At 47.5% G+C, this 23,630-nt stretch overlaps 1 protein-coding gene across 3 annotated transcripts in view; it reads right to left on the reverse strand.

Annotated features, from left to right (window-relative positions):
• Positions 1–225: 225 nt before the first annotated feature.
• The window catches only part of TMEM94 (transmembrane protein 94), a 51,254-nt gene continuing 27,849 nt past the window's right edge, over positions 226–23,630 (reverse strand). For 2 of the 3 annotated variants that reach the window (XM_071452924.1, XM_071452923.1), the window contains 22 exons: positions 23,389–23,445; positions 21,464–21,568; positions 20,694–20,858; positions 20,250–20,459; positions 19,765–20,080; positions 18,862–19,035; positions 15,585–15,687; positions 14,178–14,395; positions 12,810–12,991; positions 12,472–12,610; positions 11,732–11,847; positions 10,782–10,881; positions 9,271–9,379; positions 8,550–8,739; positions 7,664–7,741; positions 7,190–7,275; positions 6,647–6,728; positions 5,816–5,970; positions 5,441–5,535; positions 4,249–4,342; positions 3,837–4,007; positions 226–3,001 (listed from right to left, as the gene is read on the reverse strand). In XM_071452924.1, the coding sequence (XP_071309025.1) occupies positions 2,929–3,001; positions 3,837–4,007; positions 4,249–4,342; positions 5,441–5,535; positions 5,816–5,970; positions 6,647–6,728; positions 7,190–7,275; positions 7,664–7,741; positions 8,550–8,739; positions 9,271–9,379; positions 10,782–10,881; positions 11,732–11,847; positions 12,472–12,610; positions 12,810–12,991; positions 14,178–14,395; positions 15,585–15,687; positions 18,862–19,035; positions 19,765–20,080; positions 20,250–20,459; positions 20,694–20,858; positions 21,464–21,568; positions 23,389–23,445 (3,018 nt within the window). In that variant the 3' untranslated portion in view covers positions 226–2,928. The remainder of the gene's footprint in view (positions 3,002–3,836; positions 4,008–4,248; positions 4,343–5,440; positions 5,536–5,815; positions 5,971–6,646; positions 6,729–7,189; positions 7,276–7,663; positions 7,742–8,549; positions 8,740–9,270; positions 9,380–10,781; positions 10,882–11,731; positions 11,848–12,471; positions 12,611–12,809; positions 12,992–14,177; positions 14,396–15,584; positions 15,688–18,861; positions 19,036–19,764; positions 20,081–20,249; positions 20,460–20,693; positions 20,859–21,463; positions 21,569–23,388; positions 23,446–23,630) is intronic. The other variant, XM_071452925.1, reaches the window with a different exon arrangement.

Genomic DNA, 23,630 nt, shown 5'->3' on the forward strand with positions numbered 1-23,630 from the left:
GCCTGGGATCCAGGAAACCAAACTTACTTTGTAAGAAGAGGCTTTCAGAGATGCACAGATTTACCCAAAGCTGAGCAGAAACTGGGAAAAAGGCCAGAACTGGATCCCAGGAGCATCAAGCTCTCAGGCTGTGTCCCTTCAACAGGACAATCACACCCTGTGACCCCAGCAGCCACAGACATTTTTACCTCCTTCCTTTGCTGGGTGCAAACTCGTTCCCAACTCTTGGGTGTGTTATCCAAGACAATCATTTATTGCCATTCATATACTGGATGCTTGTGGGTCTGGGTTTGTTTCTTTTTTTTTTCCTTTTTTATACAATTTACAATTTTTAATACAAATGAAATATTTTTACATACATCCCAAAAAATTTAATATAAAATATACAGCATTTAAAAACATCTTGATGTAGGAAATTTCCTTCTGAAGCCATGCACTCTTACCCTTAGACACTTCAGTGTCTGAGGGAAGGGTGGCACTGTCAAGACCATCCTAAAGGCTCCATTCATACACTTTAGCTCCCTCCAAGTCTAGCTGGGAAAGGAGGATGCAGGAAAATAAACATTTGTGATCACCCAGAGGAGGAAATCTTGAAGGTGCCTTCTCTAGAGGAAGGTGGAGCCAGCAGGAAGCCCTGGAATCTGCTGCTTTTTAACACCTACAACAGTTCATGGCACAGGACAAGAGCTGAGGTGTGGGTGGGGGCAAAGCTGGGACAGCAGTGAGCAGCTCTGTGCTGCCTCTGACTCCAGCTCAGCTTGGCCACAGAGATCATATCCCACTTCTGATCCCACCCTGGCATAGGGAAGGAAAGCTGATTTCTCAGGGGCCAGGTGTCACGGATCTGGAGCTGGCATTCAGTGAATTGAGGCTGAGAAAGGTGCAGGTTGTTCTCCCTGAGCCCTGCAGGTGCCAGGGGAGTGAGGGCACAGTCCAGCCTGGCTGGCAAAGGTGGGCAGACACTGCTGTGGTGCAGAGGAGGAGCCCTGTGCTTCCCCAGGGAGCTGCTGGCTCCCTATCCTGTGCAATCCTGCCAGCATGGGATCTCTACATCCACCCCCAGCTGTAGGAACTGGGTCCAGGGCTTGGAACACCCCCAGCTGCCCCCTCCAGCATCCTCAGTGTGTCCCCAGAGCTTAGGGGTTGGCTGTACCCAGCTCTGCTCCTCTGCCAGCCCCACAGCAGGGTGAGGGTATTGCTTAGAGACACTCAGCCATGTCTGTGCTCTCTGGTTATGCTGAAAAGTGAGGAAGACAAGGTGGTGCAGCAGAGCAGAGCCTGGGGGTTCCAGCCAGCTCCCTGCCTGCCCAGGAGGGATCAGCTGCCACTTGTTAATCTCAGGTATCAAAGAGGAAGTAACAGCCAAATACTGTAGTGTTAATGTTGGGACCAAAATCAGGGCCAGGATTTACCAGCTTTAGTCAGTGTTTAGGATTAGAGTCAGTATCTCCATGACCTGCAAATATTCTGGTAGCCAAGCCTGTGTGCTCCTGTGTGGCCCTTGGCTGTCAGCCCACAGCAGGACCAGTGCTCCCAGTACAGATGGGGTCTGGTCAGAGCTCAGGAGCTTGTGTGCTGCACTGGGACAGATCATGGTTTGCCAGAGCCCTCAGGGGAGAGTCCCCCCCAGGCAAACGAAGAGACCTCCAGAAAAACACTGAGCAGATGTTGCCCAGGGAGGTTGTGGCTGCCTCATCCCTGGAATTGTTAAAGGTCAGGTTGGACAGGGCTGGAGCACCCTGGGATAGAGGAAGGTGTCCCTGCCCATGGCAGGGTGCCCATGGCAGGGGGTGGAACAAGATAAGCTTTAAGGTCCCTTCCAACCCAAAGCATTCTGTGGTTCTGTATGAAGGCATTAGCACAGAGGGGAGAGACTTCCCAGCACTATCACAGACAGACATGATTGGGCGGGGTTCCCTGTGCCTTGGGGAGCAAGAACTGGATGCAGCACAATCCTGGGACTGGGAAAGGAGCCATTCACCAGCTCTGTATTAGTCACAACTGCAAGCTGCAGATATCCTGCCTGGAAAGACATCCCCTCCCTCTAAGGCAGGATAGTCAGGGCTCAGGCTTTATCTCGAGCTGTGGTTTTCTCAAGCAGGCACATTACTGAAGCAGAACAGCAGTTCGGATCACAAACAGGAGAACAGCTACAAAACCTCTCTGGGGGTTGTTAAAGAACATAAAAGCTGGCTCAACAGGGCTGCAGGAAGCTGAGCCATGCTGGCTCCCTGCAGGCAGGCAGAGCTGCCCTCCCTCGGCACCAGATCACAGGCGGCTTTTCCCAAAGCCCTTCTCATCTCTCTTCTGACACAGCCAGCACATGGCTGTGACAGCGACACTAGAGGGCAGGGCTGGCCCAGCCCGGCTGTCCAGAGACCTGTTCCCACTGTCCCCTCGGGAATATGAGCTCCCAGCACTGTGGGGACTGCAAGAGGGATGGCTCCTTTACCCCGGACACAGGGCAGGGAGGCAGGGAGGGCATGCACAGGCACGCACACACGGAGAACAGGCTGAAGTGGAAAACCAACATGGGTTTCAATAGAGAGCTCCTGCTTCAGCAACCCTACTGGTCCCAGATTCTCCTGCCAGGCCCAGGAAACCCATCTGTTCACAAAGAGGAAAGGAGCCGCTTCATTTTAGCATCACCATGATACTAACAAATACCTCCAGTAATAAATAAATAAAGGAAGAGCAGCCTGAACAGGCACCAGAGCTTGCAGGTTCCTGTGAGGGTACCTGGTAGGCTGGGAGGGGGCTGCATACCTGTGGGGGGATCCCTGCCTGGGCCCTGGGAAGGTGCAGGTGTAGCTTTGCCAGGAGGCTGTCTGGTTTGCATGTGTGATGGAAAATTCCCTGAGCCTTTGGTGCAGCCACTCTTCCAGTGGCTGTTTGGCCCTGGCTCCAGGGAACTTGAGTTGGGTGGTTTTAAAATGGCGAATTCATCCCCAACTTGGTTTCAAACTGCAACTTCTGCCTCTTTTGGTAACGGACACGGACCCTGGAGAAGAAGAAAGAAGACATTCAGTATGCAGAGGGGTGAAAGGTAAGACTGTTCCACTGCCATTCCTGAGCTGCTAGCCCCAAGAAGCAGGGAAGCCCCTATCCTGGACCCTGTGGTAGCCTGGGAGGGGAATCAAATCCAGAGAGCAACCCATGGTCTCAGTCCTACCCCATGCAGCTAAATCCCATCTCCAGGGACACCAGACACAGCACAGAAAGGTCCAGAAATCCTCTGCAGGAACTGAGATGGTGTCTCCATCCCCATCAGGGTTCCCTGTAATCCCAGCTTTTCCTCCCCAGCCCATTTCCTGAATCAGTGTTCATCAGTGTTGACTCCAGCTCTGGCTGCTCCCTGTGCTGGGAAGAACAGCCAGTCACTGCCTGCTACTCATTCTTGGCTTCAGCCACTTCCCGTGAAAACGAGTCCCACAGTCCAGGCTCTGTGTGAAGGCACATTTCCTCTGCTGTGATTCAATGCCTCTCTGTCCTCATGGGACAAGATGGAGAGAGCAGCCCTCCCCAGTTCCATACTGGTGTTGCACAGACCTTGGCTGTCTCCCTCCCTTTGGTCTGAGATAACGAAATTTTGTTCTCCCTTCCTGCTCCCAATCACTGCCACTGCCCTTCTGTGACCCTCCTTCCTCCCCTGTGCTTCCTCCCTGGGAGGTGGAGCGTGGGCCTGCACACAACAGCCAGGTGATTTACACAATGCAGTCAGCTTTTCCTTTTTGTTCCCCACCCTGTTCCCTGGGCATCATTATAATTTGCAGCTCAAGGCCAGGCTGGAGGGAGGCTTCAGCCCTTTCTCCCCATCCTTCCTACAACCCCCATACCTGATTTCATGCAGCTTGACAATCTCATTGATGATGACCACAAGGACCAAGGAAAGAAAACCCAGGAGCCACGCGACCGGAGAGATGGAGACGTGGTTAAAGGTCAAAGAAGAGTTGAGGTTTTCCCAGAGTTTCAGGTCCAGCACAGTCTGTGCCACTTGCCCCAGCACTCTAAGATTAAGAACAGACACAGCAAATCTCAGCAGACCTGACAAGCTTCCCAGGATCTGCAGATCAGGGTTCAGGCCCAGATGAAATGCTCACACCAGAAACCCTTCACCAGTTCAGCAGTGGAGATCAAATGCCATGTACTTGATTCTCCTCAGCACCAAGAAACTGGTGCTGGAGTGGGCCTGGGGCCCTCCTTGCTCCAGCATCCTGGAGCACCTTCCCAGGGCCTGTGGGTACTCACACAACAGCCACAGTGAGCGTCCACCAGCGGTTGGACAGGGGGCTCTTCTTCCACAGGGGCTTGGTGCGATGCACGTGGGTGATGGATATGAACACTGTAGACAAAAGGGGATTATTCAGCATCACACACAGATACAGCACTTTACAAGGTACATCAACACCTGTTACTCCTAAGGGATATGGGGTTCATGTCCTTGGAACCAGCCTACCATGTGGGGCTCTTTCAGACCAGGCTCCTCACAGCAATTCCAAGCCCCTGGAATGCAGCTGGGGCAGTGCAGTGGTTGTACTGCACACCACTGCTCACTGTGAGGTTGGTTCACAGCCTGGGAGCTAAAACAGAGCAGGCAAAAGCCCAGGTCTGGGGAGTGGGGCAGGGGTGGGTGTGCCCTTGGTCCTGGGATGCAACAGAGGAAAGCTCCAGCCAAGAGAGAGATTTAGCCAGAGACCCAGGGCTGTCCGTACAGGACCCAGCATTTGCTCAGCTGCCAGGCAAAGCACCCCTGCCTTGCCTTGGTGTCTGAGGGACAAAAAAGCACAGCAACCCACTCTCTCCAAAGACAGAGATCAAATCAGGAAGCATTTCTGTTGGACTGGACACCTGCACATGTCAACACACAGTGCTCTGCCCAGCACCATGGGACATAAGGGACAGGGAGCTGAGACCCTTCAGCATTGTCAGGGAGCTGCTGGACCCACCCTGCCAGGCAATGGGTGCAGGTGATGAGGGTCAGCCAGGAGCTGGCCCCACACCCCTCCAGAGGGTTTAAAAAGGCTTCCAGCTCTCCAACAGTCACAGCTGCATCACTCCCCTTTGTGGGAAGGCAGTGGGGTACTTCACAGAACAGCAGCAGGGATATAAATGCTTTTGAAGGAGGGAGTATTTTTGGAGAGCTCCACATGCTGCTACTAACTTTCCAGAAGGCAAAAGGGATTTGGCTCTTCTAGTGAGACTGGACAGAACCAGCACTTCACCAGACTGCTAGGAAGCAGAATCAGTTCTGAGGGTGTTGTCTTTAATCTGCCAGGGTAGTGTTTAGTGAGACAGGGGGATCTGTGCCTGTGCTGTGAGGCCACTGCAATGTCTGCTTCTATCAGGGAGTTTGTGCTCTGGCATAGGGGGCAAAGAAAGAGACAGAGGACGCAAGCTTTCCCCCAGAGCAGAGAATGGGGTTCTGGGAACAGGGACTTACCTGTGTGCAAAACAATCAGGCCAGCTGTGAGCTTCTGGGCTACCAGGAGAGCATTGGAAAATGTCCCAAACCAGTCAGGAGCACCATAAGCATTGCTAGTGAATGAGAGGACACAGGAGAGTCAACAGTGGACACTTAACTTAACTGACCTGTTCCCACCAGGGCCATGTCCTCCTTTAACTGCTGAGGAATCTGTGGGTGAGCTCAGGCTGTCCTGGTGGTGACACGGAGGTGACAGTGGGCAATGATGTAGCTGTCAAGGCTACAGCCCTGGTGGGTCATGGAAGAGGCTGAAGCTTGTTAGAGGACTGGAATCAGTCCTCCTTGGAAAGGGCAGGAGCAGTAGGGATGTGTGTGCCAGGCCCAGTTCCTCACCTGTGCAGCATGATGGAGGAGCAGGCTGTGAGGTTGAGGCTGGTCGTGTTCACCCCTTTGCAGGACTCATGCAGGGTGAACCCGAAGCAGATGAGGCAGGAGCAGATGGTCAGGCTGAATTTCAGCAGGAAGCAGAGCAGGAAGTAGTGCTGAGTCTGTGAAAAAGGAAAAGGAAGGAGGATGACATGGGCATGTCATTGGTACAACCTCCTCCCCATGACCATCAGAGAAGCAGTGGCTGTAGTACAGATGAAATGCTGCCCTGAGGATCTGCTTCAGGCATGCTGGAACAGGAAATTCCCTCCCTGGCTCTGCCATGGATCAATTCACTGAGCAAGCTAGGAAGGCACAGTGTCACAAACACATTTTATGAAAAATCCTTTCCTTAGGATTTTTTCTCCTGAGAAGCTGAGAGGCCTCAGAAACAAAATGCAAACAATGATTATCTGCTGCTGTGGAATGCAACAGGTGCATCTTTGATTGGTCCATGGTTGTTTTTAATTAATGGCCAATGACAGCCCAGCTGTCTTGGACTCTCTGAGTGCCACAAGCTTTTGTTATTTATTCCATTCTCTCCTTTCCTTACAAGCCTTCTGATGAAATCCTTTCTTCTATTCTTCTATTCTTTTAGTATAATTTTAATATAATATATATCATAAAATAATAAACCAGCCTTCTAAAACATGGAGTCAGACTCTCATCTCTTCCCTCATCCTGGGACCCCTGTGAACTCCACCACAGCACAGGGCCTCAGCTATGGCCTCCCACCAACACTGGGACAAAACTGAAGAGAAAAATATGTGGACAATTTAAATCTGAGGGCCCACCTACCTTCTTGGGAATGGAAGTCAAGTTTTTTCCTGTTGCCATGGTCATGATGGAGCTGTGGGGAGGCTTGCCCAGGAGCGAGATACTGGAGAAAGGTAAGTTAAGTGTCTCAGTTATGAGTTCAGGCACCAGAGCTATTGTGCTTTTATCTAACATTTGAACCCAAATAGCCTCCTCAGACTGCTTGAAGCATTGGCACTTATCTTTACATATGCTATAAAAGGTGTTATTCATGGCAGGTGCAGACAGAGAGAGAATTGACTTCCAAATGTATAAGGGAGAAAAAAACCACTTGTGGTACCTTGGCCTCTACCTGACACCCCCAACTTTCCACCACACAAGGCAGGGGTGAACACAGCAGCACACAAATGCTCCTGTCACTGTTTCCAAGCACTTTGTCAAAGCAGGTGCTTGGAATAATCCCTGCACCCTTCTCAGCATGCTGTGGGTGAAGTCAGCTTTCTTTCAGCATGGACACAGCAAGGCTGAGAGAGTGCTCTGTGCATCCTGGGGGGAGTGGGAGGAGATTCCACCTGACAGACTCACCTGAGCAGTGGGTAGCAGAAACAGGAGAGCCACACAATGTCTGTGGTACTGAGGATGGGGGGCAGCTGCACCAGGCAGGAGAGGAACTGGACAGAAACAACACAGAGTGAAGAGCATGAACAGTGCTAGGACAGACTTGTCACCCAAAATGCTGCTGCCTTCCCTGAAACACTGGGATGAACTGGTATCTGGGCTGCCACTGCACTGCCCCTCCATATGTTCCTGTGGCAGGAGCTGCAGGGGATGCTTTTCTCCAGGGAAAAAGGATTTGAAGGTAAATGTATGAGGATCAGGGACAAGGGGCAGCACAGGCTGAGATCACCAAGTCTCCATCTGTAACTTCCCCACACACTGTGCAAACCTGACTGAAGGCCACGTTCCTCCCTCGAGGCTGCCCTGCTGCAGCCACCCAAATCCACGTGAGCCCTCCTGTCCTCTGAGCTAAACACTGTCCCCAGCCAGGCCAGGACTCACCTGAATGACAACCAAGGTCAGCTGGCACTGCAGCAGGAAGAGGAAACACTTGCGGATCCCGTAGGTTGCATGCCTGGCCTGGAAGGAAGGACAAGCCCTCAGAGCCCTGCTGGGAGCAGCTGCCAGCCAGGAGCAGTTACTGGCAGGCAGGGACAGAACATTTGCCCTGCAGGGGAAGTGGGAGGGGAGAGGAACTAGACACACTGAAAGGAAAAAGGGAAGGTCTCTTGCCTACATGGAGAGGTTCTGAAGGAAAGGCAGGATTTAGCCAAGGGGTAAGTTTGTTTAAACTCCTGGCTTTTCTGGGGTTATGCTTCTCCTTAATACTGCACTGTTGCCTGGGTAGGGATCTCTGCAAGATTATACTTCATCCAGATGAACAATATTCATGTACTGTTGCCATAAAGCACCATTTCCAATCCAATACCTACACCTTGGACCAGGAGGACCAGGCAGGAGGATTCTCCCTTTTGTGCTTCCTAGACAAAGGCCAGGAGTGTCACCCTGTTCTTCTAAGTTCTTCTAAGCCTTCTGATGTTTACATTTTTGTAATAGAGTTTCTCACACACTTTTCATGTAAATAATGATTGGTTTGAATTCCTTTCTGTAGGAGGAGAAATTTGATGGACTGTTGGTTTGACAAGTGTGGCTAGAGAGGTGGCAACTTCATCCTCCAATCTATGGTCACTTTTGAAAGTCTATAAATATTGGAGTTCAGAAATAAACTACGCTCCTTTTACCTTGGACATTCCAGCTTGTGTGTGTCGTTCATTTCGTGTCCTACTGTGACACAGGAGACACAAGCAAAGCTCCTGCTGGCAGCACTGTGGGCACCTTGAGCACAATGCTGGTGTGAGCTCCTGGCTCTGGGGATTGCTGGGCTCACCTGCTCTATGAGCCTGATGATGCTGGTGCTCTCCTCCTGGCGGAAGGACATGGAGCAGGGCAGGCTGTTGAGCTGCCCTGAGAGCTGCAGTGGGGTGAGCTCCTCAGAGCCATTGCTCAGGGTGGTGCTGGTGGCATAGCCAAAGGTCTCCCAGGAGCAGCGGGATGGGTAGAGAGGGTCCAGGGCTATACTGCAAGGACAACACAGAGCTGTTGTGAAAGGCCTCATCCCAGAAAGGAAACTGTCTCACTGCAGTGCAGCTTGGAAGGTCACTCTGTGCTGTGCCATGCTCTGTATACCTTGCTCAGGTAGAGAAGCCTGAGCTAGAACATGAAATTAGGATCAAACTCCCTAGAGTTCATTTATTCACAGAGAAATAATGAACGTATTTGGGTTTGTGGCACAAGGTCAACAAATTGGCTGATCCATGGGGTACTTTCACTCTTTCACCCAATGGAAAGGATCTGTAATGGCAGTTGGGGCACAACAGTCCAGCGTGTAAGAGACTATCTTCCCTTCAGACATGGAAATACCTCTGTGTGTCAAGGACCTTAAACAGACATCCCCATCCAATATCCCAACTCTCCCTCTTGTAGACCCAATTGGACAGAGCAATTGTGAGCACCTCCCTGCACAACCCACAGGTGTGGTGTGACCCATGGCTGGGTACTTGCTACGATGGAGGCAAAGGCAGCTGGAGGAGGAACAGACCCCGCCCCACCTGATATCACTCTGCAGGAAGAGGCAGCTGTTCCGAAGGTTGGCAGAGCTTCCCAGACAGCAGGTCACCTCCCCATACTCCTGCATGATCTTGATCATCTCACACATGGCTGCAGAGGGACAGGAGGAGCAATAGTGCGTTATGTCATTATGCACACAAAAATGCAGTGTTTCACACTCTTTCCAATCTGGGTAACAAACAGATCCTTTAAAACTGCCCCATCATCACTGTGTACATTGAGATCCACAGTCAAAGCTCACAATTAGAAAGTTAATTAACTGCAGACCAGGTGCTCTATCTACCTGCCACTGCAGGAATTATCTGTGGTTCACAGAACTATGACCCAGAGATTTGCATCTCCAGCACACCTCTTTCAGACCAGAGCTGTAGGCATAGCCTGGGTACATAAAACACCTTCAGCACCAAATGCTCTCGTTAGAAAACAGCAGGAATGAAATAAACCAAAATAATTCAAACTGAAAATTAATACAGTGTTTCAAACTCAGCAGCACATCACTAGTGGTGTTGCAAGTCTAAAGGAAGGGAGGGAATGTAACAAACCACTCCAAAAGCAGTGCCACATGTAGCCATACTCAGAGCCAGCCCCTGTTCCTGCACTCCCACCCACCACCACCACCTCTACCCTTTATCAATATGTTTATTGACATCCCTGGGGCCTCTTAATCAAAGCTGCTGTTTGATTTGATTTTAGTTCTGTAGCTCCATGCACGGTGCTCTGTGTATACATGGATTTTCCAGAATGCTCCAGGCAAAAAAACCCCAAGCCTCCCCTCTGCAGATTCCCTTGTAAACACCCTCACTAAATGCCTGGTGCACAAAGACTGCAGCACACTGATGGGTTGGGTCAAGAGAGGAGCTGCCACTTCTGTCAGAGAGAGGAAATTTGGGCACTAAGAGTGAAGGCAGACTGGACTGTGATTGACATGCTGGAAACTGTGACCAGAGGTATTAAAATGGCAAATCATAATGATGCTCCACACACACTGGAGATTTGGCAGTCATTTGCCAGTTGAGCACTCAGCCCCTTTCTTAAGTAATACCTCAGAGAGAGAAAAATTTTGTCCTTTCTGTTTCCTGCAATCAAAAACTGCAAAGCAGCAGAAGGCGTTAACAGCAACTGCCAGGGGAACATTCTTCTGGAAGTGATTTCCAAGTTATAGAAGAGCTGTGAGCAGAGATCAAAGTCTCCTGGTAGACTGATAACACTTAATTAATGAAAGGCAGTAGCATTTTGGATGTTTGCTTTTGTGTCTCTTATGAATGCAAATTGAAAGGGTTCTCAGCCCAATTCAGCCGCTGGACAACAGCTGCACTAAAATTCAGTTAACACCTGGCTCCCCACAGGTACCGACAGAGGGTAATTAATATCAATAAGTCCTTCTAAATTTCTGGAATGTATCCCCTTCCCTTCATCCATGTCCACACTTGGATGAGGTCAGACCAAGGAGTTGGGGAAGAATTCATGGACAGGAGTAGGAAAGGCCACTCACTCTCTGGGGTGCAGTCTGTGAACAGGGGCACCAGCAAAGGCACGTTGTCAATGTTCTGGAGGTGAGGTCTCACCTGGTGGATCCCCCGGGGGAGTTTGGCCTGAAAAAGAGAAAGGACAGATTAAGAGGGGATGTGAGAGAGAGGCATTTCAGAGAGAACTGCTGAAATGAGAATGATGATTCCTAGAATTATGCAGCTTCAAGATCAGATACAAATTCATGTTCCAGCAGATAGAACTGGCTTTCCCAAGGCACTGCCTGAAGTTTTCTGATAAAGTTCTACACTGACCTGCCAAGCTGCCTATGCTTGCCCTCAGGATTTGTAAGGTCAGTGTGACAAACCTGTGCTCAAGGATTCCTGAGGACTTTTTGCCTGTGTGGAGAATCTAGTCAGACACATCTGCTGTCTTCTAGCAACTGCATCTATTTCAATTGCAGCCACATCAACCTGCAGCAAGGCGAGAAGGGTTCTTGCCTTCTAAAACCAGGCCTAAAAGATTTTTTTGATCTGTATCTCTGATAGTCCTGTAATCTCTGCTGAGTACACGTGAGGTCTTTCTGAAGCAGGAAGAGCTTGTCTCACACTGACCACTGGGCAGCACCAGTCTGTGGCTCACAGCTGGAGGAGAGAGTGTTTCTTCTGTCCGCATGGAAAGTGGGATTTGCCCAGCCCGTGAAACCCAGAGGACCTGAGATGCAGCTCTCAAGGTTACCCCATGTTTGCTAACCCCATTCCTAAACTCCTAAGCAAAGAGCTGTTCAGCAAAAGTAACTAACTGAGAGAATCCTAAATTTCCCAGGCTCTAGATACCACGATGGAAGAGGGTGAGAGAAATCAGGAGTCCCAATGGAAACCAATCTCCTTTGAAAAGGAATTTCTTTTGAGAGTACTGAGGTGACACTCCTGCCCATGACAACAGCAGAAGGTGTACAGGGAGAGGGGCCCTCACCCTGTTGCAGTCCTCCAGGAAGCTGGGGATATCACTGTCTGTTGGCTGGAAGCTGATGAGATCCGAGTGCCCTTCCTCTTCCATCAGCAGAAGCCCCTCCACATCATCTCGGGAAACTGGAGCAGAGAGGAGTGGCATAAACAACAACCCCAAACCTGCCTGTGCCACCCCTGTGCCACCCACGTGGGACAAGCACGTGGCACTGCAGAAGCCAGGAAACGTGAAGCCTGATTTTCTGGGTTAGCAACACTCAGATCTCCCACTCAGTCATATAAAATGCAGTATTTTTAGATGACTAATCTGTTCAGAGGCAGATACGTGAGCCTAGTCTCTGCTCTTTTGAGACATGATACTTTATCTGTTCTGCTGTCCTTCTAGGGAAGAGAATAAAGAAATCCCAGCTGAAGTAAGAAAAAAAAAGAGTAATGGACAGGGAAGTGACCTTCAGTGCCTTGACCAGGGCCCCAGCAAGAACCAGAAACACTCATGAACACATAAATTCATGGCACTGGTGCACAGAAGGATGTCTATTTCCAAAAACTTGGTACTGGCTGGCTAGAAAGGCTATAAATGTAAAATGATGTCGCTTAGACACACACGCACTTGAGGCCAATCCAGTTTTGTGCTCAAAGCTCTTGACAGATCAAGTGTCTGGTGTGGACACAGGAACCTATGAATGGATTTAGAAGAACCCCCCAGGAAAGAGATGGCATTCAGAGTGGCCAAGGCACAGTTCTCACCCTGATGGAGGTCATCATGCAGGGAGCCAGCATGGCTGGGGCTGGATGGGGGGATCTCTGAGCCAGGCACATCACCATTGGGTGTTAAGGATATGTGGCAATTCCAGCCAGTCTCCAGACCCATTTTCTCAGCAAACACCTGTGGGTGAGCAGACAAAGGGTTTTAGAGTGGCTGCCCAGGCCAGAGCACTGCAGACTGATGCCATACTGAGCACAGGTACCTTCTGGACTCATTAGTGGGCTGAATCAGATTAACCTTAGATTGCACTGGAGCTAAACTCTCCAGTCAGACAAGCAGGGGCCATGCAAGGTCAGGGGGTTCAGCAAAGACAGCTTACCTTGCTTTTGAGCTCATCTTCCAGGGAGAAGTAGACAAAACGAATGCAGGCATTGACCAATCCATCAATGAGGCGGACAATGTCAAGGCGGGCCTGATACTGAGATGAGACCATTCCCATGAAGATCTGTCCACTCAGAGCCTGGATACAGTCTTCCTTCTCCATCACTTCCCCAATCCCTTCTTCAGGCATGCAATCCCATTGAGACATGGGGGCCCACATGTGCATCAGACAAAGGCCACGTGGTGGGGAAGCCACCAAGGTGACACGCAAGGACACGGTATCCAGACACAGCAATGTGCAGGAATACAAACACAGGAGGGAAGATGAAGAGACATCCATTTGTCCCAGCACATCCAGTCACAGAAGTGGTTTCAGGACATCCCCACACAGGAGACCAAGAACACAAGTGGGAAACAGCAAGCATGAAAAGGAAAAAGATAAAACAGAAGGCAGGGATCAGTTACAAGGAATTTGGGTAGAAAGGTCAAGGATGTATGCTTCATAATGTTCACATGTGCATTTTAAACACATCCTACTGTGCCTAAACAACATGATAAGTCTGGCTGAGGCACAGTGGCATCAGAGCACGAGGGGCTGATGCAAAGGAACTGAATCATGTTCCTTGCAAACACTTCCAAAAAGCCTGCAAAGGCTCTTTGACAGGGTTCCTTCACCATCACCAGAAGCCAGTGGTGAACGGGGGCTGGATGCAGCATGAAGAACAAAATAATAAAACACTTCACATAATTGCAAGGCTTGCCACAGGTGGAATGCAAAATTATTCTGAAAACAGTCACAACTATTCCTAACTGTTGGAAACCCCACTAGTCATATTTTACAGAATGTGAGACCAAGGCAGAAAGAAGATAAGACTGGTTTTCCAAAAGAGCCTCCTGGATTTATGTAATGGTATGTGCTTCCTTCTCAGTTTCCATTGCTGTTCTGAAGGACTTGTACATGTCATGTTCATCTAATGGGAATCAGTTCCTTCAGTACAGCAACAAAATCTATCAAGGAATAATAGTTGCATAGCACTATATACATTTCAATCCTTTGAAAAGCCCATCCCATGTGATTTCCATAAAATCAGACAAATAGAAAAACAAGTACTGAAATATCCAGAAGTCTTGACTCTCTGTAGCCTACTTTAGAAACAGACTTCCCACAAGAAGAATTTCTCTGTAAGCTTCAATAACTTAACTAGAAATACCCCTACCAGCTGCCACATCATTACTTCCTCCGAAAACCCATCTACTTCAGAAACTCTTCCTTCCAAATTTCCATCTGCTACTCTGAATAACAATGTTCTTACAGCTCTAGGCTGATCAGATGCAGCCCCTGGGCCAGCAGCAGAGACACACATACCATCTGAGCTCCAGCTGTTCCTGCGGCTGCTCTGTTTGATGGGAGTGGTGCCGGGGAGGTCGCAGCAGGTGAAGATCGCGCTCTGCCCCGGCACCTGCACCAGCTCGATGCACTTGCCATTGAGCTGGGAGGACAGGGCACAGTGCATGGGCTTGTAGGCAAAGGCAGAGCAGTATCCTGACAGGCAGGCTCGCTGGTAGAAATCCAGCACCTTCTTCCTATGTGGAAGAGGGAAAAAACAGGCAAAGTTAGCAAAAACGTGCCACATTTCTGACAATACAGAAATGCTGTAGTTCCATGTATTTGGAAAAACGTCTTCCATAAAGAGTGGTTAGAAAGTCTGAAGAAGGCTTTCCCTACTGCTTCTGCATCCTCCAAGCTGCAGGCACTGCAGAGCAACAAGAACACATTCCAACAGGGGCAGTGGTGAATGTTTATGTTTGCTCATCAGATTGATGGGTATGAACACAGAGCTCTTCAAATATACTTATTAATATAATATGCTCTATATGGCAGCCAGATGACTCCAAGAAAGTTCATTGCATGACAGCAGAAGCTTAATTCATCAGACTTAATTTATCTCTAGGGAGATAAACACCAAAGAGGGAATTGACAACTCTGACAATAGGATCTATGGCAGAGATGGTTGCAGGAGCAGACTTTTCTCCTATCCCCTTTCAGAGTCTGGGTCCCAGGAGCTGTATTTAGTCAACATTCAGTAACTGAAATAAGGTAAAGTTCCTTCTCTAAGCTGAATTCACAAAGGTAACAAATCAGACTATACATCAGATTTTTAATTTGCTTGTAACATGATCAATATTCCAAAAAGGATAAGTGCCAGTTTTTTCACACCTGAGGATAAGCAGATTAGAAGAACAATGTGAAAAGTCAGTGAAACTAAACATTACTGGTCTGCTGTGCCAATAGGAACAGCAATTCAGCCTGCAGATGAAAATGCAGCACACACTGTCAGATATTGCAGCAGGACTCCAAGAGCATGATGCATTGTGTGGACTGGTTCAGGCACAATTGATCATTTTGCATTTCATGTAAGACAACACATTTTTCTTGAAAAGCAACAAAAAATTCTCTGCCACCAGCATGACCTGATTATAATTCAGTCCTACTACACAGTACAGTCAGAATCAACTTACAAGAGGACAATATCCCAACAGATACAGTGAGAAGTGGCTTGCTCTTCCAGTGCAACTGAATGCTTGTTGCTATCTAATCTCTTACATGCTATGGTAACAATTAATTACAAGCAGAGATGGCTCATGTTCATAACCTACTTGAAGCTCTTAAAAAGCTAAACAAGCATCACAAAAAGAATTTTAACAGAGTGACCAGGTTCCCTCTGCATTTTATTTGCAGCTCCTGAATGCCCCAAATGAGAAAGCTGCCCACCTGTCAGAACCAGAGAGGGGGTAGATATCAGTACCATCCCAAAAGTCAGTGCAGGCCTCAAGGATGATGTCAGCTGTCCCATGAGAAAACATCTGCTCAGTGCCTGAAGTGTAGGAGAACAATGAGTCAGCATCACATATACAGCTCCCAGGAAGGGACATATCACACCAGCTGCTCCCTTATTTGTTAAAACATGAGTGTTCCCACAAAATGCTTTGATGCATTTCATATATCCCCTTTTCCTCTGCTCAAAGTCTTCAGTCTCCGTCAAGAAATTGTTCAGGATTGATGATGCACCTGCAACTGCCCTTTGTCTAATTGTAGGTTCAAACAAGGCTGTGATAAAATATGAGCCATGTAGTCCCTTCCTATTCTCCCCTTACCCTGTGTATCAATCCTGCTACTATAAAGGTGGGATAGTATCTTGTTCCTGCATCCCACAGAGCAGAAGAGAAATTCCTTTGTGCCTCTTGTCAGGAAAGTACAAGCAGCAGTGATGAGTCTACAGAGATCAAAGTCTGCCTATGCTGCAAAGTGCATTCATTTCTAGGCCAGACATGGAACTAAAGGGTAAGAGCTATTCTTGAATACTTTTCATTCAAGTAGCAGAAGATAATTTGACAGTGTGACCTGCCAAATAACAGCCTGTTTCACATTTTCACCCCGAAAATGTGTTAAATCAGGATGGTCAAAAGTTCAATATAAGGGACTCTAAAAAAGTAACTCATCTTTAGAGAAGAACTGAAAATCAACGGACACCACAGCTTGTCCTGGTTTTCCTTCTCCCCCTATTTTAGTTTTTAATACAGACTCAAAATCTCTTATTCCTTCTTGTAGTCAGAGGTGCCAAAAAGTTTTTCTCTGAGGTGTGTGACATCCCTGATGCAGGTCCCAGGCACAGGACACAAGTTCAAGGATGTGGGGCTGTCTCCCCTCCACACCTCCTGCTCCCTCTCATTTGTATCAACCCATTAACATTTCCTGCACGTAGAGTTTCCCTTCCCTCCTCCAGCTGCTCTGTGACTTTATCCCCAATAGCTTCAAAGCTGAGCTAATGAAAAAAAAAAGAAAACCACCAAAGAAAAACCATTGCCAAGAAAAATGAGCCCAAAGGCTTCTTGCAGGCATTGTTGCTGACTGCTAATGCTCACACTGGCTGGTGAAACCCAGAGCCAAGAATATCCCCTCAACATAAACCAGCCAGGGACTTCAGGAACACCGGAGGATTTTCCAAAACATAGCAGCTCTCTGCTTTTGCTATAAATAGTCATCACAAGCCAAGTTTATCAGCATAACAAACCTCCAAGACGAATAAGAGCTGTGTGTGAAAGAAGGAGCCTGTCTCAGGGACACAAAGGAGCACTTGTGCAGAGCTCTGGTTAATTTTATTGTATAAACACATAATCCTTCCCACCTTGCTCCTAAGGTCAGATAGTCCTTGCTCAGAAAGAGGGAACAAGAGATGTTTATCCATGCAAAACCTATGTCCTGGACACAGAGCAAGAGCTTGCAATGACCACATGCACAGATGTACCCACGTTCATGCCTGTCAGCAACTGCAATCCATTTCCCATTAATTCCCACCAGAATCCAACACCACAGCCCTGCTAAGGGGAAAGTGGCAGTGACAGCAGACACTATCAACTGCAAGGAGTTCACTGAGCTGTCCTTGCCAGTAAAATGAGCTCAGTCTTTTCCCTTCCCAAATGATGAACTCTCAGGCCAGGATTTCTCTGGCAAAAGGGGGAAAAACGAATGAATAGGGCAGGGGGTATGACAGCCATTCATGGCTGCTGGGACTCATCGGGAAGAACCAAACTGCTCCAGCTGAGCCAATGAGACAGATCAAAAGGAATGGAGCAGTGCAGCTCCAGCACAGGAAGAGAGATGGTATCGAGCCGTTTTCCTCAGCGGAATGCATCGTGAGCACCTCATTTCCATGTGGTTACTATGGATCTGGGATGAACACTGCCAGATGGTGAGACATGTATTTCAATAGAATAGTAAGGGAACATACAGATAAGCTGCCTCCTATTTCTGCTACAGCTGTAAAATTTATGTATCTTGCTTTGACTGCATCATGTCATGGGAGTGGGTGGATTCCAAGATTTATTCACAAATAATGTGTGGAGAGAGGCAAGTTATGATCATCTGGTCTGACTTCTGCATAAATAGAGCCATTTGACTTCATCCAATGTTATCTGCACAATCCAGTATTTCTGGTTCTAAAATGGCAGTATTTTAGGAAATTTCAAGGGACAAGACTATTGTGTGAGAGGTGTTCCAATGGTTAACTAAACCCAACTGGCAAAATTCCTCTTAGAATTTACTCTAGACAGGATAATCCAGGTCACACCTATTCGTCTGAGCTCCAGGCTCTAACTTAAACCGTTTAAAATTGAGGATAAGGAGTTGAAATGAGGCAACATTAAAGGTTTTTTCTCTACACTAAAAATCTCAGCATCAAAACAATTCCTACTTACAAAGGCTAGGTAGCAGCAATAAGAACAAATGAAAAAGCTCCTCCCCAGATAAAGACAAAAATTTAAGAAGAAGTGGGTGAGAGAAGACAATTTAACCTGGTAAAACTCTGGCCAGCACAATGATCATATTTCAGATTCAATATTGAACATATGTCAACTCTAGAGAGTCAAGTTCAGTCAATTTAAGGAATTACAAAGAGACTAAGAGCTCTGACAGGCAAGCGGTTAAATCTTTCTGAGGTGCTTTAAGACCTCAACCAGCTGTACATCCTTTCCATCCTAGCCCATTCCTCTGAGAGCAGGAAGGCGTAGAAAGAGTGGAGAAGTCTGCATGACTTCAGGTTTATATTCATGGTCACTGTGAGTTTGCATGAGAGTTTTGTGATTTCTTATTAGCATGCAATATAGGAGTGTGCAATGTAATACACTAGACAACTCACAAAGACATTGGTTTATGATTTATCAGAAGGATGAACATTATTAACTAAAACCCAAAGTGATATTCAACCCTGTGCAGTATTAGTTTCACTACCATCATGAAGTCTATTAAAAACTCAATAAACCCATACCACACTCTGTACTGCCATTTGTTCACAGAAAACAGGTCTACTATGTGCTAGCTAAGATATTTTAAAAAAATTATTTGTGATTCTGGAGTGAGCCAAGGCTGGGAAGAATTCCCCCCCTCAGAATACCACAGATGATCACTGAGGTTTGTCCTGACATTTTCTGGGCTTTCTGAGGAAAAGCTCCCCCTGTGCCAAGTGGATGCCCAGAGAAAAAGGCAGCCTTACTGGTAGTGGTGTCCTTCACAAACAGGTTAATCATGTGGCTCAGGGGGGGTCTCCTCTTGGTGATGGATGAAAGCTTCCCCAGGATGGTTTCCTTCACCATCTCATCACTTGGCAAGCGGTACAAAGCCAAATAGTTCTCCTGCTTGAAGAGATCTTTAGCACCTGGTGTGAAACCTGAAACATGAACACAAGGAGGAGGAAAATCAGGCTCTAATCAATGCAAAAGGGAAGTCCCTTCTCCTGTTTCTGTGCCACCCCCTTTGCCTGTGCTCATTCTGACACCTCCGCAGCAATTGAACTGTGCTCACAGTTAATCTATGTAAATATGGCTCAAGATCTAGGATGAAAAACACTCATAAGGACAAGATTAGTAATTACAGTGTTCATGCTCTTGTTTACTGAGGAGAGTAACTGTGACATCACAGGACAGGCACGGAAGTGAGTTCAAGTTTCCAGTTTTTAATCCTAGTGTTACCTCTAACCTCTTACTGCCCCTATGCCTCCATTCTCCCATGTGTAAAATGAGCTGAGGTACATCCTTTATCCCCAAACACCCTGTAAAGCCCTACAGTAAAGACAGGACAGATATCTGTTCATTAGCAGCTATTCTTTGTCTCCTAATGAGACTGACAGACTCACACCAGGAGAATATGAAGCCTAGCCAGGGCTGGCTGGCACTATCCTTGATAACATTTGTTCCTTGGATAGCACTGACAACGTCAGAACTTGCCAAAAGCCATCTCTTTAATAAACTCTTTTGGCAACCAAGCAACAACAGAGTCAGCTCTGTATTTCCACCTCCTCAGCAAACAGGACTGGGGAAATATTCTCATGCTCTCCAAGGATTAAGTGTTCATTGACAGCTCTGATTTCTCCATGTCTGTTCATCCAGTTACGCCTCACCTATCAGCCTGGCAAGCTCACAGAGGCCCCAGGGCACGTGGACAGGCAGCACAGCATTGTGAGTCTCCTGCAGGGCGATGTTGCAGAGGTGGTCGGAGAAGCGGCACAGCCGCTCGGTCACGCCGGCGTTGCACAGGTTGAGCAGCACGTTCAGGCCCAGAGGCTTGAGGGAATTCAGGTGCATGTGCCAGTTGGAGTCATCAAACTGGATGCAGGAGGGGTTCTGCTGGTCTTGGGACAGGCTGAGCATCTCCAGGTGGTAGTCACACACAAAGTCTTCAGCCTCACAAGCCAACGCCTCGCTGTCCCCAACAACCTGGTCCAACAGGCAGGGAAACTGTAGTTTGTTACAATGAATACAGCCTGAACCTAGAATCCTGCAGGGAATTCCCAGTTAAACCCCGCAACAGTGGGGACTCTATGAGTTTGAGTTTGTGTTACAGCTCCACAAAAGCCTACTTGTGTGCCCCTCCGGTAAGTCTTACCTGAGTATGTTCCTCCTCTCCACCCTCTGTGTCCTTGCTAAAGCTCACATTGGATCCAGAGGGATGTTTGCTTCTGCTGCTTGGCTTTCGGTGGGCAGAGGCTTCAGGAGCCTTTGGAGCATCACCAGACCAGTTGTTCCTCTCCTGTTCATTGGCCATGTGCACTGTGTCTGCCAGGGGGCCAGAGAGCAAAGCATCTCTTTCATGGGGCTGTGGGAGACCAACAGAGCAAAGGGTGCTGATTCAGTGATTCAACACAAGGCACTGCTGATTCACCTGCTGCTTCAGGACTCCTGTAGAAAAGGATCCTTGCTTGCTTCTTCATCTTTAAGCAAATAATTATGGCACAAGACTTCCCTACAAGGGCCCTCTATAATATCACATTGTGTCAGTCAAAGTGTGATTACAGCCAACACACCACATTATGGACTAAGGATCACCCACCTCATCTTCCATCTCAGGATGGCAGAAGGACCTTGTGGAGAGCTCGTCAGTCAGGTCTTCGTGGCTGTCATGAGGTGGTTCCACCTTCCCACTGAAGAACAGAACAGTCTCTGGGCTGGGGTTTGGCCAGGAAAGAATCCCCTGCTTGTCTACACAGCAGAGCACCTAGAACATCCCACAACACCCCCAAGAAAGCAAAATCTTAGTGAAAACATATGTGTTCATACATAGTTGTAAATATCATGACTTTAATAAACACATGGGAGGACAGATAAGTCTCTCGTTCACCAACTTGCCCTCTGAAGAAACTGCACCTAATAACACTCCAAGAAATCTAAAAATTCCTTGCTCTAACCAGACTGATAGGTTGTTTAACACCGATTTTACTTTAGCATATTACAAAACTAGGCATGAAGACCAAGGGAAAGAAGCAACTATTCAACCTATTTCACCAGCTAGAACCTTACCAGGACCCAAACCAGCTGGTTCTTGCACAGGAATCAAGAGGATAATTTAACCAGAATCAGAGCTGGAAGATACAGACATCCTGTCAGATGTCACAGAGTATCTCAAACTATTGTTTTAGCCTCTAAATGTGCTTGGACATGACAGGACAGTTATAAACTCTTCTACAAAGACAGGTGCCTGAAGGGTTTCTAATTCCAGCACAGTGAACTGCTTGCAGTCTGTGCTCAGGGAACAATGACATGAATGATGCAAATGAAGCATCCTCGCAGGGCTCCTCTTTCTGACAACCCAGCAATACTCACAGTGACAGATCCCAGACTGTGGAGCAAGCTCGATGTGAAGCTCAGAGTTGGGGATTTGCCTTTTAAAACACAGAGGAAGTGGCTCCAGATACAGCGTATCATTTCCTGAGGAGGGAAACAGAGGACATCAGCCAGTTAGAGACTCATTCAGGGGAAGATGAAGGGAGAGAAGGGGAAAAGGGAGTATGACATTACCTGCTTTCACTTTCAACACAGGGATACACTGTAAGATAGACATCAGTCTCTGTGGGAACCTGTTACCTGATACAGTGCTGGTGTTCTCCAGGAAAAAGCATTTCTCCTCCTTTCCACTGATTGCTAACAGTCAGTCTGATTGTTGAACTAAGAATTCATGAAACTACCTCTTGTCCACCCAAAACCACAGAAATGAATTCTGAAGTGAGCTCATTTCGAGTGAATCAGTTGTCACCTCTTGGTGTTTTTATCCTGAAGCAACTCAACCCCTTGGATTGTGGAGTTTGAGGCCTTTGAGCTCCCACCACCATGCTGCAAATCAGGTAAAGGATGGGGTCCCTGTGGTGAGGTGACTTGCTCAAGGTCACTCAGTGAGGCAATGATAACATCAGAAACAAAGCCAAGGTGCCCTGACTGCTCCATTCTTACAAAGGAATTGTCATGGAACAGAAAGAAGGAGATATTTGGCAAAATTAAAATGTCCAGTTTGGCACCCTTCATTTTCTACTAAGGTATGTTTCAGAGGGAGTCTGGATGGCAGTAATCAATCCAAGCACCAGAGCTGTGTGATTTCCTCTGGCAATCCTAAAGCTAGCAAAACCAGGATTGAATTACTGTGTTATTTTAATGCTTTTAAGCTGTTATTCTGGAATACTGTGACTGCAGAGCACTTCCCCCAAAGCTCCTCAAATAATTTTCCCTGGATTCTAATGGTTAGTACAGCAGTAAGCTCAAATGCAAAACAATCTGGAGCTATCAACAAGAAAAAAATGCTATTATTTAAACCAGTTTCTTCTGAGTGAAAATGTTACAAAAGGAAAGAAAGAGATCTCCTCAACAAGGCAGGTCAGCTAAAATCACCCCCATTTAATATCTGAAAAACATCTCAGCTAAATGATGAACTGACACAGAAAGGCAACAAAATATTCAGCAAAGGAAACACATGTGTGTGCACCCATGTGCACTCCTCTGGGTGACTGGGAGCAAGGAGACATGAATTGATTCTTATCATATCAAGGGATTTTTAATCACTCCTGGAGTCCATCTGCCTCCTTATGGAAAGGGGAATCTGAACACCAGAAAGACAGAGAATTATCTTTCCTCTACCCACCTGTTTAACCTGGATGATGCAATTTATAGAGGCCAGAGTAGTTCCTTCCCTAGAAAAAGGGCTCCTGAATGTTTAATTGCCCCAGCTTCGGAAGCACCAGTAATGTGATTAAGCCTGATAAGAAGCCTATGGAGCAGGATCAGACTTTTTAATAGCCTGAACATCCCATGGTCCCTCTGCAGTTTGGTGTGGGTGCTTCCCTCTGGGTTTTAGTTTTGGCTTCAACAAGGTCTCTCTGGTACAAGCAAAGTACTTCACTTCTTTCAGACACACACCATACAAAGTTTATTTTACTTCTGGAACAGAACTTGAAAGAGGTACTGTCTCCAAGACAGAAAATGTTGATTTCAAACCATTTGCAATATTCAGAAAAGCCCAACTGGACTGAGCATTGAGGTCACCTCAAATTCTAGTCAGCACAGCAGTATTTACATGGGGAGGTAGAAGGCAAAGACATGCAACCTGCATGCACAGCAAATTAAAGCAACAAATGAGCGACAATGGACAACTGACACAAGTAAAAAGGGTCTAGCAACAAGCAGGAGATCAGAGAGGAAAGGAAAGGATATCATGAAGTTCTGCAGTGAAGATGGAGGAAAACAATTCATAATAATAGTACCTGAGAAGATACCATCTCTGTGTAGCTGCTGAGAGTGTCCTCTGAAAACTTAGCAAGCTGCAGCAAGAGAAGAGACCAGTTACTATAATTGTGCTCAGAAATGTGCCATGAGGAACATCCTTCCCACAGGATGTGCCTTCAGGGAGGAGAAAGCAGGAGTCCTGCTCTGTGGGAGTCGCTGTACCAAGGCAGACCAATCACTCATCAAAGCAATTACGTCTTTAATGGACTCTGGTTTTATC

The sequence above is a fragment of the Agelaius tricolor genome, unplaced genomic scaffold (genome assembly GCF_023055355.1).
Source record: "Agelaius tricolor isolate 1412-34295 unplaced genomic scaffold, bAgeTri1.0.p SCAF_35, whole genome shotgun sequence".
Taxonomy (NCBI): domain Eukaryota; kingdom Metazoa; phylum Chordata; class Aves; order Passeriformes; family Icteridae; genus Agelaius; species Agelaius tricolor.